Below are 12,884 nucleotides of genomic sequence, written 5' to 3' on the forward strand. Positions count from 1 at the left end.
GCAAGATGCCTTTATTCCCCATTGTCTGATAGGAAGGATGAATTGAAGGAAAAATTTATGAGCCGAGAGCTCGCCCTGGGGGGGGGGACGGAAATTAGTCATTGTTGCAAGTATTTAGGATGGCTTTTGGCCTCTTGTATTTCAAGAGGTCAGTTTCTTCATAGTTTGCTGCCTGTTTAACTAGATCGTTCAGGTGTGTGGAGATCTTTGAGAAGAATTTTTCTGCTGTAGTTAGTAGGAAGGAGTAGATAAGGGATGTATGTATCTCTATGACGTTGTACGTTCCTTACAAACCACGTTGCATCCAATATCATGCGCAAACACCTATTTTACACTCTCTGTAGCCTGAGGATGTTGGTGTTGGATATGTGGCTTCAGGCTGGAGATGCATATGTCACCATGGGGCGAATCGTCAGCAGGTAGAGGAGCACTTTGATTCTGGTATTTAGTTTACTTTTTCTATTTATTAGAGGGTAAAGTTGTGCAATGGTTTTAGATGCCTTCGTGCATAAGGCTTTGATGTGTGGGTTGAACGTTAATCTTTTGTCCAGAATTACTCCAAGATATTTTGTTTCTGTTTGCCAGGGGATTTTGGTGTTGAATAGATAAAGGTCCCCCATGGGAGTTGCCATTCTTCTGGTGAAAAGTATCGCTACACTCTTTTGGGGATTCACTTGTAATCTCCATTTGGAGAACCATTTCTAGTTGTAGCAGGTTTTCTTGCAGTTTTTTAGTGACAAGATGTGGTCGTAGAGATCTGGCAAGTACTGCTGTGTCATCCGCATAAAGTGCTGAGATGGATGACATTGGGTTGTGTGGGATGTCTGCCATATATATCGAGAATAAGATCGGTGCCAGTAGGGAACCTTGAGGAACTCCTGCAGAGATCCGTCGCTGACTTGAAACTGTACCATTTATTTTGACTTGTATGTGTCTGTCCTGGAGGTAAGATTTAATTGGGTGGACGATACTTGATGGTATGCCTGCTGAAATGAGTTTGTGTAGTAATCCCAAGTGCCATATCTTGTCAAAAGCTTTTGCTATGTCAAGGAAGACTGCTCTAGTGTGCTGGTGCCAATTGTAACCGGTGGTGATGTACTCAATTATCCTATGAATTTGTTGAGTAGTACTGTGATGTTGTCTAAAGCCAAATTGTTCCTTAGGAATGATATTTAACTCATTTACTGATGCTTGGAGTTTAGAGAGAATGATTTTTTCGGCAATTTTGCCTAAGTTTGAGATTAGGCTGATGTGTCGATACCTTTCAGGCAGGTGTGGATCTTTACCTGGTTTATGCACTGGGACCACATCTGCGACTTTCCAATAGCTGGGGAAATAGTTAAATCGGAACATGGCGTTGATTATGGTGGTGAGATATACGACAGCTCTTCGGGGCAGCAGTTCAATTATTCTATTTGATATGCCATCTGGGCCAGGGGCTTTTTTATTCTTTAGCTTCTTTAGAACTTCATAGATTTCCGTTGGTGAGGTGTTTGGAGGTATGTTGTTGCAGGTATCGGTGACTTTCAGTGCATGTCTGACATGGAGGTGGATTTTATAGACATGCTTGAAGTCCAAGTTGTCGTATGTAGGGCTACACTGGTTTTTCTAGGTTCTTTGCTATTTCTTCAGCTTTTTCTGTGTCCGTGTGTACTGGTCCCATGTCTGACTTGAGTGGGGTAAGAGATTTGTTTTTGTTTCCGAGACTTCTTAATATGTTCCAGATGGAGTGTTCGCCGGGTGATACAGAGGCTAGTTTGGCTTCCCATGTTTCGTTCCTGTGAGCTTTAAGTGCTTCTCTTACTTCATTGTTAAGTTTATTGAGGATCTTTTTGTCCTGAGGTGCACAGGTGTTGTGGTTCCTTTTCCTTGCTTTGTTTTTGTTCCTAATTAAATCCATGATGTCTTCTGGTAGTCCGTTTGGCTTAAGAGTGGTTTTGGTAGAGGTGACAACCTTTATGGCTGTGTGTTGATTTGCTGAGTCAGGCTTTTGACAGCATTTTCAATTTCTTTTATGGATCTGATGTGAGGGACAGGTCCAATGTGTACTGATAGTACTTCTGTTAGTTTTTTCCATGAAATAAAGGAGTGGGGAGAAGGCAGCAGTTGTTCTTGCTTTCCCAGCTGGGGCAGGATTGGGTTGTGATCAGATGTCAGCTCGTTTAAAGAGTCTAGGCTATACTGTAACTTAATATTTTGTAATATAGCAATGTCAAGTATGTCGGCTGTGCCATACGTACTATGATGTGTTGGTTCTGCAGGGCCTGCCACCACTGCATAATTTGAACTGGAGTAGCTGAAGAGTGTGTAGCCGTTTCTGTTTGTGGTTTTACTGTTCCATGCCGGGTGTTTCGCGTTTAGATCACCGGCAATGATGAGTTGATCTTTATTGCCTAGGACGGTATCTAGATCTGAATATAGTACATTCTTTGATGGAGGGTTGTAAGCTGCATAAAGTGTTAGTTTCCCAGCTGAGGTAGTGGGTACTACTATTCCTGTGAGCTCTAGATTTTTGGTTGAGGGGCTGGTTACAGAGTGGTGATCGATGTGGTTTTTTATGAAAATGGCGGTGCCTCCTCCTCTGTAGTTTATTCTGTCATTTCTGTGGAGGAGGTATCCTCTAACTTTGGGGTTGTCTGCTGGTCTTAAGTGGGATTCGTTTATTAAGATGATGTCTGGGTTGTATCTTTGTGCAAACTCTTGGAGTTGCAGAATCTTGTTTCTAAGTCCGTTTGTGTTCCAAGCGGAACACAAACGGACTTAAAAAAAGTTTTTGCGCTGTCATTGACTTTATTATCTTACATATATTCTATTTTATTTCAGCATTTACTCTTATCTCTAGTAATTCTCTTCTAGTATTCTTTGATATAGTTTTCTAATAGCAATTTTATTTTAAATATACTTTCTACAGGGTGGCCATAAATTAACTTTCCCTCTTTGGAGGCATCTGTAGCTAAAATTAATACACGGAATGAGACCACATTTTATATTGAGACTTTCGAAGGCATGGGGAAATGAATTCCGCGAAAAAAATGTTTAGTACCAAAAGTCGCCGATAGGGGAAATTTTGGCGCTGGTGGAGCCAAAAGCAGTCAAATATTTGCAGTAAATGCAGGTAAAAAGGATTATGCAAAATTTACAGCGCGTACGTGACAGCAGCGCCACCAAATCCACTTAAAAAGGGATTGGGAACTTTCAGGCAGTTATGCGAATGACTGACGAATTGTGCTCAATATGCCTCCTACCTTGCCTCAGCGTGCTTTACTTGATAAGTTGTTTTACCTTAAACAGCGCGATGCCGTAGCGGCCCTTCGGGAATTTAGAAGGCTTCATAACTTGCATACAGGTCCTATGTCAGCTGTAGCACTGAGAGCTATGATTAAGAAGTTTGAAGAAACTGGATCACTAGGAGTTGGACCTGGCAGAGGACGGAATGCAGTGCAAGAAGAGACAGTAACAGACGTTGCTACTGCGGTGTTCGACAACACAGGGACCAGTACTGGTCCAACCGCTCATGCCATAGCTCGCAAACTTGAAATGGCTTATGGTACAATCTGGAAAATCTTACGGAAAATGCTTCACTTCTATCCGTATAAGTTCAGTCGTGTGCAAGCACTAACTACCGCAGATTATGATAAGCGCATGACCTTCGCGCTAACGTTTCTTGTCTGAATGGAATTCGACTGGCCTTGGAGAATATTGTGGGGTGATGAGGCTCATTTTTATCTGAATGGGTCGGTCAACACTCACAAACTGCAGAATTTGGGCATCTGAACATCCTAAGCAATCCAGCAAGTATCACTGCAATCTCCAAAAGTAACCGTGTGGTGTGGCTTCACAGCCGATTTCATAATAGGACCATACTATTTTGAGCGTATAACCCCTACAGATGCTGTAATCTGTTCCATTACTGGAGAGATTTATGGAAGAATGCTGGAAATTTTTGTCATTCCTGCATTGTAGCAAAGACAATGCTTGGACTCCATAATTTTTATATAGGATGGAGCACGGCCACACATTGAACGTTCAGTACAGCGCCTTTTACGTTAGCATTTCAGTAATGAGAGGGTTATCATTCAGTTCTTTCCGACGGCATGGCCGCTTCGATCCCCGGACATCACTCCATGTGACTTTTGGTTGGGGGGGGGGGTATTTGAAATCCGTTGTGTATGTTGGTGGCATTCCCAACTTGCATGTCTTGAAAGAGAACATAAAACGGGCTGTTATGAACATCTGTAATTAGATGACATCTGTAATTAGAGTTGTTACTTTTTTTTTTATTTCCTATTACGTAATCAGTTACAGATTCAGCGGTTTTTTTCTTTCCAGATGTAAAACTCGATTGTCACATTCTGCTTTTTACAGCAGGCTATGCCACTTGCTGGTAAGACCTTTCGATTAAAAAAATAAATAAATAAAAATAAAAAACGTGCCTACTGATATTCTTTTAATTTATTTAATTTCATTGATGTTTAATCCAATTCTAAGAGAAATCATTAACATTTTTTCTGATTTATTTTAATATTTAAATTCTAATTAGGATTTGCTTCAGACGCGATTAATTATGGCATCAACGCCATTTACAATGTTCTTGGCTGGAAGTAATTTATACCCCTCCTCCCTTCTCATTATTCTGTTGGTATTTTTTAAAAATATTATTGTATTGTTTTTATCTGATTATTTTTGACCATGCAATAAAATAATAATAAAAAAAAAACTAGTGAAAATTACAATATGTATATCACCGTTCCAAATGGGACTTTCATCTACACTAAACTGCTTTTTTATGGCGTAACAATAAATTCTAAGAAATATTTCTTTAAAATTTATTTGAAATGTTATTTAATATTAATTTTTTTAAATATTATTTTTAGGATTTATGGCAATTGTATTTCTTTAATTTCACTTTTTATTCAATATACCAGTCGCTTTATAAGATAATATTATTTATATTATTGATAATCTTTAACATATAGTATATTTGACCCCGTGTGGTGGCCGGGCCAAGAATAGCTCACTGCAACCCATGCATGTCGTAAGAGGCGACTAAAATCGATGCAGAGTTTCGCTCTCTTAGGTTTCTTCCGGAAATTTGCTCCCGGTGAGGAGGGGCTTAGATAGATTTCGGGGGGTTTGCCCCGAGAGAGCATTTTGAGTCTCCGGGTAAGGTGTTTTCCGGCGCGGCCCGTGTGGGACCTTCTCGGTGGATGCCTTTCCCTGGAATATGAGTGGTTCTGCTCAGCGGTGGTGGTGGTGGGGGGTTGCTGAGTTGGACGATATTTTGGTCACTCGTAGGGAGTAGTCTGTGGGATCGTCTTAATTTTTAGAAAGGGCTTTACTTAAAAATTTCCCCTGTAGCCCATGCTTGTCGTACGAGGCTACTAAAACGGGTACCCAGGGAGGGTAATGGATGGCAGTGCTGTAGCCAATGAAGTTTTAACTGAGGCTAGGCTATTGCTGTTACCCTCCTGCTATGATCAGAGCTTATAGCTCTATATTACCCCATCCATACATTTTCATTTTCCTCTACAGATAACGGGGAATATGAAAAGCATTCTTGCTTCACCCATCTAGCAAAAAAAAAAAAAAAGTATATATTTGAAATCTACTTTTGTGATTTCTAAAGTAATTTCCATCATAAAAATGCCTTTATAATTTTCAGATATTTTTATGTTCCGCTTTTATTTTGGTGTTTTCATTTTAGGATTTCAGCAACACAGTTTCATCAGTTATCTGTTCGTCATCTTGATCTTTTAATCCTAATGCATTTATTACTAATATCAGTTTTCACATTGTTCTACAAATGTGTTGGTTATTATTTGAAAATCCATTTTTTATATTATTTTATTATTTTGGCTTTTCCTTAGTTATTTACTCCGTTAAGTCTGTAAAAAAAACTGATTTGGGTAATATTATTTCTATTAGTTTGAGCAATCGTAGCTCAGTCGGTTTTGATGAAGCTTTGAACCGGTTTAATTTTAAGGAATTAAAATACCTGCGGTATTTTTATTCCTTCACTACATTGACAGTTGATTCCTTTATTGTAGTTTCACGTGTAGCATGCATCCCCATGACTGTACTTTTATTGAGCCACTTTTGTTTTAAGTGAATATTTTTAAATCAGCCGTATATCCTTTTGATGAAGCTTGAATATTACACAACAAATAGATTTTTTTATAACTGAATACGCATTCAAATTTTCGAATCTCGCTCAAATGGGTCACGTGGTAGCACTCAACAGGATGCTCCAAGCTAAGCGAATTGTGTTTGAAGGAAGCTCTTTTCGTGAAGGAATTCAAGTGGCAAACTTGGTGGACTTGTAATGCATCGAAGACATCATCTAAATCCTTGTTCTTCAATCTGTGGTCCGCGGAAATTTTCTGGCGGTCCGCCAAAAATTTCTTCGTCTCTCAGAAACAACACTCCAGCGACGTATATCAAAATTTCTACCTCTAAACAGCAGTGTGCTAAAAATTGTAATTTTACAACATTGGATTTAATAAATAAAATACTATCTACATTGGTTTATGTTTCTGTCTTAGCCGTCAGCCGGTCAGCGAAAAATTTCTCCTATTTTCCCCGGTCCGCAGGTGTAAAAAGGTTGAAGAACGCTGATCTAGATAATTTCACTCGGGGAAGAATATTGTAAAGCTTGAAGAAGGCCACAGAATTACTGATATTACCAGAAAAATTGGAATCTCGCATAGCGTTGTATCCCTGATCTGGGCAGCGTTTCAAACCAATGGAATGTGTTCCAAACATTTATTAAGAGGTCGTCCACGAAGAATGAAGACATATTTTTGGTTATAACAGCAAAAAGTAATGGGCGCATTATGACAGGTCAGCTTGCCAGTCAACTCCATTCAAGCACAGGATATCTCCACAAACTGCAAGACGTCCGAGACAAATAGGCCTATACGCCCGAAAGGCTGTAGTCTGCGTCCCTTTATCCACAGCTCATCGTAGAGCATGTTTTCAGTGATGTTATGGCCATAAAAAATTAGACAAGACAGCAATGGACTAAATGTACTTCTTTATATGAGAAGTATTTTAGTCTTTCCTCCGATTCCAGATGAATGACATTTGATCTGGCGTGTAAGTGGTACTGCTTACCATCGCGAGAATGTTCTTGAAAAGGATAGATATACGGCGGTGCTGCGGGTTATGGTGTGTGGAAGGCATTATGCTTAATTGACGCATCGAGCTACAGGTGCTGGAAAAAAGGTGCTATGACTGGTAATCGATAATGCAACGAAATTCATCAACTTCGTGTTCGATTGTTCCGTGGTGCTGTAGGCGAAGAATTCATTTTTATGGATGACAATTCTACACCACATCTTACACTAGGAGTGGCGATACTTCTGGAGACAGAGGGTATTAATTGAATCTAGTGGCCAGCACGCTCCCCAGATCTTAATTTCATAGAACTGTTTTGAACGCAATAGGAAGACGCATTGCTTCTCGAAATTCTCCTCCAGAAAACAAACAAAGCTTTATCCTTGCTCCGAAGGAGGAGTGGACCAATTTGTCTCAAGACTCCTGAATCCCTTGGTGCTAAGCATCATACTACGTTGTGAGAGCTGCATCGCAGTTCGGGGTGTCCGTGTTTCATAGTAAAATGCCTCTCCGCACAGTTTTCTGTAAGCACTGTACATTAATTCCTTAACTACGTCCTTAGGAAATGTTTAACTTTCGCCAAAAACGTATTGCAGTTTAATTTGTATGAAATGTCTGACACATTTTTGTGTAATATAATTTATTAGTATGCTGTCAATAAATTTATGTCCACATTTAACTGTAGTCATCATTTTTTTTTTTTCATATAAAGGTAAAAATGTAGTTCGTCCTTAGCTTTTGGACACCAGTGTAGTAACTTCATATATTTCACCTTCAAAGGTTTAAAATCGACTTTTATAAAATTCAAAGTTTGTTTATTATCCATTCAATACATTTTACCTTATATATGGTGTCATTTTTTTTCTGATTTTTTTAATCTCCATAACAGAAAAAAAAAATAGTCACGATCTATAAATCCTCCGAAGATTAACTATAAATAAACAGTCATCTTTGAAATAATTGGTTGATATTGCATATCAGCCAATTATAATCTATTCATTTAAACTTAGAGTCGGATTATTTATAAATATTCCGAAGATCTATGGCTGTGAAGTATTTGTAAATTGTATGTGTTCTCCAAGACTGGTTTGACTGTTTTAATAGTTCTCGGAGGAAAGCGTGCAGGCACCCTCGTATGAGACAAGTTAATCTTCAGTATAAATGCATCCTTATATAGGTCCTTGGAGTTATGGAGGAAGTAAACGATTAAATGAAATATCTATTACTGAAGCTTCTGAAATGTTTTTTATTTATTGTTTATTATTCCGCCCTACTCTTGTTCGATAATGAAATTATTTGACCTAAGACGTCGTGATATTTCATGAGAGGATTGACCTAGATCAGTAATCTGCCACGACCGTTACCATATCTTACTCAATACGTATTTCAACATAAGCAGAACTGCGACTGGAAAGGTCATAACACTTGCATGTTGCAAGAGCTTAGACGTTTTCCTGTTTTAATAATGAATTGCTTTTGAACATTGTTAAATCTACGATTTATTGACATGTACGCTTTTTTTTTTTTTTTTGCAATTTATTTTATCTGTAACAACGGTTGCGAGAACTGCTAAAATATTCGCTTAACTAATTTTATTCGATTAAATGCTTCGACACAAATGCATAAGCATCTATTAAAGTCATTTCTATGTGTTTAAAAGTGTATAAAACAGAAGTATTTTGCCTGAATGGATTTCGACGTTTCAGTATTTGAGATTTTTAGCAAAATTGTCAAGTATTTCAGTTTTGGTTTAAGCCAAAAATTAAAAAAAAAAATAATAAAATAAATAAATAAGAAGAAAATTATACTCTATTATACCAAATATATGCAATCTAAATAGCAACTGAAAGTGAAAATTATTTTTTTATATTTTTTTTATTATTAATAATTGACCTCATTCTTGGTCAGACGTCATGCATTCGTCACGAGGTTAATTCCTATAGCTACTAGGGAAAAAATTCTCACATTTTTTCCCTCTTAGATCTGGTATGTTAGAACTAATGTTAAAAAACAAACCGATCCATATAAGTGTACTTAATTTTTGCATACGCGCAAAGATTTTGAATGTTTGCTTACATTAGTCACAGTATTCAAACTGGTAATAGAATACGTAGAATACAGTATCTCATCCAACATATGCATTTGCTGCCCCCTCTAGATAACCCTGGAGAGCATCATCACTCTCTCAGATCAAGCTATGGGTTCAAGTCCCACGTGATATGGATGTTTGTGAATACAGCTGACAATATCAATCAAGTGTATTCTTCAGTTGATGGCGAAATTGAAGCAATTGATTGTTGTTTTCTGTTTTCTGCCAGAAAAAAAAAAAAAAAAACAGATTTTTTTTTTTTTTTTTTTTTTGCCAGATTTTTTTTTCTCTCGATAAGCTGCTGCTGTTGTCTTTATAGCAATTCTTCTGCACAATGACATACTTGTATCAGAAACATAATTTTATACTTTGTTACCGCAGGCTAATATTTATTATCTAAGCGGGTAACAGCTAAATATTTACTGTAGTATGTCAGTAATTTATTTCAGCAAATAATTGCTTTTGTGCTCATATATTCAAACATTTATATCGCCCACATAGAATTTTAACAAAAATGACTGCCTGAAGCATTTTCATACGTCGCTTACCATCTCAATTTTTTCATTTCCGCTTAATATTTATACTTTTCCACAATTGTTCGTGCCTGAAAATTACGAATAAATCGTTTTCAAATAGCTGTGATGAAAGATATTTTATTTCTGTATTTGTTTAAATCTGGAAACACTAGTTTATCATTCTAAATTGTTATTAGTAAAAAAAGAAAAGAGAGAGAATAAATAATAGAAAAGATAAACGGTCCTGGTAAGTTAATTGACTGATATTGACGATTTTGAGTAATTCAAAATAATGTATCAGGAGCACTGACACAGAAAAATATGCAACGTCCTAATACGATGCATCGGCATACTTCCACTCAGAACAGGTTTCTGAGTGGAAGGAAAAACCACATATGGCCTTCCAATTTTGCTGAAATCTTAAATGTTTCATATATACTATGTATGTAAGGAAAATTTTCTAACTAAAAAAAAAAAAAAAACTTTATTTCGTGAATATCTGTATTACTGTAATAATCGCAAAGTTCATACAACACCATATTTAATAAAATATCTTGCAAATATAAATATCGTTGAGTGTTATGTTATGTATCAGCGTCAAATCAATCCCAAAGAAAATATCACCACTGGACTTTTACGAAAGTTTAGATTTATTAGCTTCTCATATATCACTGAATAAGGTGAATAAGTGCTTAGATTCTAGATTTCAAACTGATTTGTCAAGCAGTTTGAATACTATTAATAGGCTATGGCTTCTGTACGTTATAAGCTAACATGTCTGGTCTAAGACAACGTTAGGATAGTCACGTGTTTTATTTAGACCAATAGGAAGGTCCAGAAATATTTTTCAGGCACATCTCTATTATGTTAAAAATTAACAAATAACTCATTAAATGCATTTTATATGAAACGTAACACAATAATTAAATTAAAAAAAAAAGTCGAAATAGCCTTATGTACAAAGAAATATAATATACAAAGTAGTAGAAACCGGACCACATTATTTTTTTTTTTTAGTACCGGGAATGTAAAATATTGGCTTTAAATGACAAAGTCATCTTAATTACACGAACAATTTTGGTTAGAGAGAGAGGGTATGCAAATTAAAAGTGTGTGTGTTTTGGTAAACCCACAAGCCCTAATATACAATATTAATGGATTGAGTGGAGAGGAATATTTGTTGTGCTATTGGACAGCAGTTGTGGGGTGATAAGCACCTTCCCCTCCCTCCCCCTTTTTTTTTTAAGAGCTCGTGCGATATCTAGAACTTTGACCGAAAAAACGTTTAATATATTTTGAGGACTGTCAGGCGATACGAACAGGAAACCAGAAGTTGCTGACTGAAACCCCAGTTTGACTCGATAGCTGTCCCCCCCCCATCCCCTACGCACTTTACAACAGAGAGTTTTCGAAGTTCCTTTAAACACTTGGAATAAATGTTCAACACACTCTAAAACGTCCAGTAAAGATTCGTCATCAATCCAACTTCTTGGTCTGTGCACCTCTTTGAGACATGATATACGCGTGATAGAAGAATCTGGCGAAGAGTACGAAGTACGACAGATACATGAGAATAGCGAAGTTGGCGATATCATCCGGAAGCTGACAGAATTCTCCTCCCTGTCTGGTCATGTAAGCCCAGTAACTGACAAAACAACCGTTCACCATCTGCGCTATTTGCGATGTAGTGATCACCATGGCAACCCAACGAGGCATTTTGACACGCATTGCTCTCAGAGCGTAGTAGGTGTACATTAGTGAGTGGGCGAAGTAATTCATAACGACAAACCAGCGGGCTGGAGCGATGTGTTCCGTGTAGCTGTACCACGTGAACAGGAGTACGGTAATGTGGTGGTACCAGTGCAGAAAGATGAGTTGCTGCTTTCGTAGAACAATGAAGATGGTGTCGCCTAACTCGGGAACTTTGGACAAAGTGAACATCCAGGTCCAAAATCCGCTCACTTTGGTTTCTTCGATGAAGCTGGGATTACAAACCGAATGAGTGAAGCCAAACACCCGAAGTACGTGAACCAGTTCTGGTAAAGTACGCAACATGCCGAAGATGCTAAACACTGCCAAGAAGATGTTCCAAGCTGCCAGAACCCGTTGCAACTGGAATCGAGGTCTCGATTGCATGTATGCTTGACCTCCGAAGATCACCAACATGTAAATACCAACATAATAGAATGCTTGATGCCAGTGTTGTACCATCCATTCTCTTTTGAGACTCTTGTCGAAATTCCTTTCAAAGTCAAAGATAATGGAATAGTTAGGAGAAGACGGTGACTCTCTCATATCGCTTACCATGGCCATGGTTAATGCAGCCTAAACAAAACATAAAAAAAATTGATTTTTTTAACAAACAGCTTTAATAGTATGTGCAAAATAAATTATATATTTGTTTACATCTATCGGATCATACATGGATCCTTCTTGACATATCTCTTAATGTTAAATATAAAATATAAATATAATAATATATATAAATAATAATCACAGCCAGACTGGGTGTTTCCATAACAACCAGACTGGGTGTTGTAGCCAACGTTCCTTCAACCAAACTTGTTTTAATATTCATCTGTAGAGCAGGTTCACCAACTGAATAGGCGTTGTCCACGTTGGATACCAGAAATGTTCACACTTTTCAACAAAAACTAATTCTGAATGAACAAATAGTGCAATGTGGGTCGTTAAGTATATCAATTACGGGAACAAACACTTGCTTGACGAGTAAGATTACAATTAACTTTTATGGGTATTGACAAGAAACACCGGAACAAGTTGAATAAGTAAGCTGCATCACACTAAATATGCATAGCTTTAATAATGCATCTGATAGCTATTGACCGTACGACATTGTGCAACTATCCATTTAGTGACCGGTTAATCCGTCTACAGTGGTAAGATGACGCAGTTAGGACAGTGAATATATATGTATAGGTCAACAGAATATTTTATTATAAAACTTGAGCCAAAAGTTGGGAACTTGGAATTTTTTATTGAAATTAAAAAAAAAAAAAGTGTCTGCTGTAGGCATCACTTGCGAGGATTGCAAAGAACAAAGTTCTACTGACCTAGAAAATCAGAACTCAACAGCAACTCAGGCCAGTGGTGTAGCTAGAGCTTTTGTCGCCCGGGGCGGTCCCTGAGTTTGCCGCCCTCTT

The 12,884-nt window shown here is 37.6% G+C and overlaps 1 protein-coding gene across 3 annotated transcripts in view; it reads right to left on the minus strand.

Moving 5' to 3' along the window:
* Window positions 1–10,347: 10,347 nt before the first annotated feature.
* The window catches only part of Baldspot (elongation of very long chain fatty acids protein baldspot), a 48,906-nt gene continuing 46,369 nt past the window's right edge, over window positions 10,348–12,884 (minus strand). For all 3 annotated transcript variants that reach the window (XM_090403782.1, XM_090403783.1, XM_090403784.1), the window contains exon 2: window positions 10,348–12,045. In XM_090403782.1, coding sequence (XP_090259908.1) covers window positions 11,197–12,045 — 849 coding nt within the window. In that variant the 3' untranslated portion in view covers window positions 10,348–11,196. The remainder of the gene's footprint in view (window positions 12,046–12,884) is intronic.

The sequence above is a fragment of the Typopeltis vanoorti genome, chromosome 14 (assembly GCF_054136105.1).
Source record: "Typopeltis vanoorti isolate ZY-2024b chromosome 14, IOZ_Tvanoo_1.0, whole genome shotgun sequence".
Classification (NCBI taxonomy): Eukaryota; Metazoa; Arthropoda; class Arachnida; order Uropygi; family Thelyphonidae; genus Typopeltis; species Typopeltis vanoorti.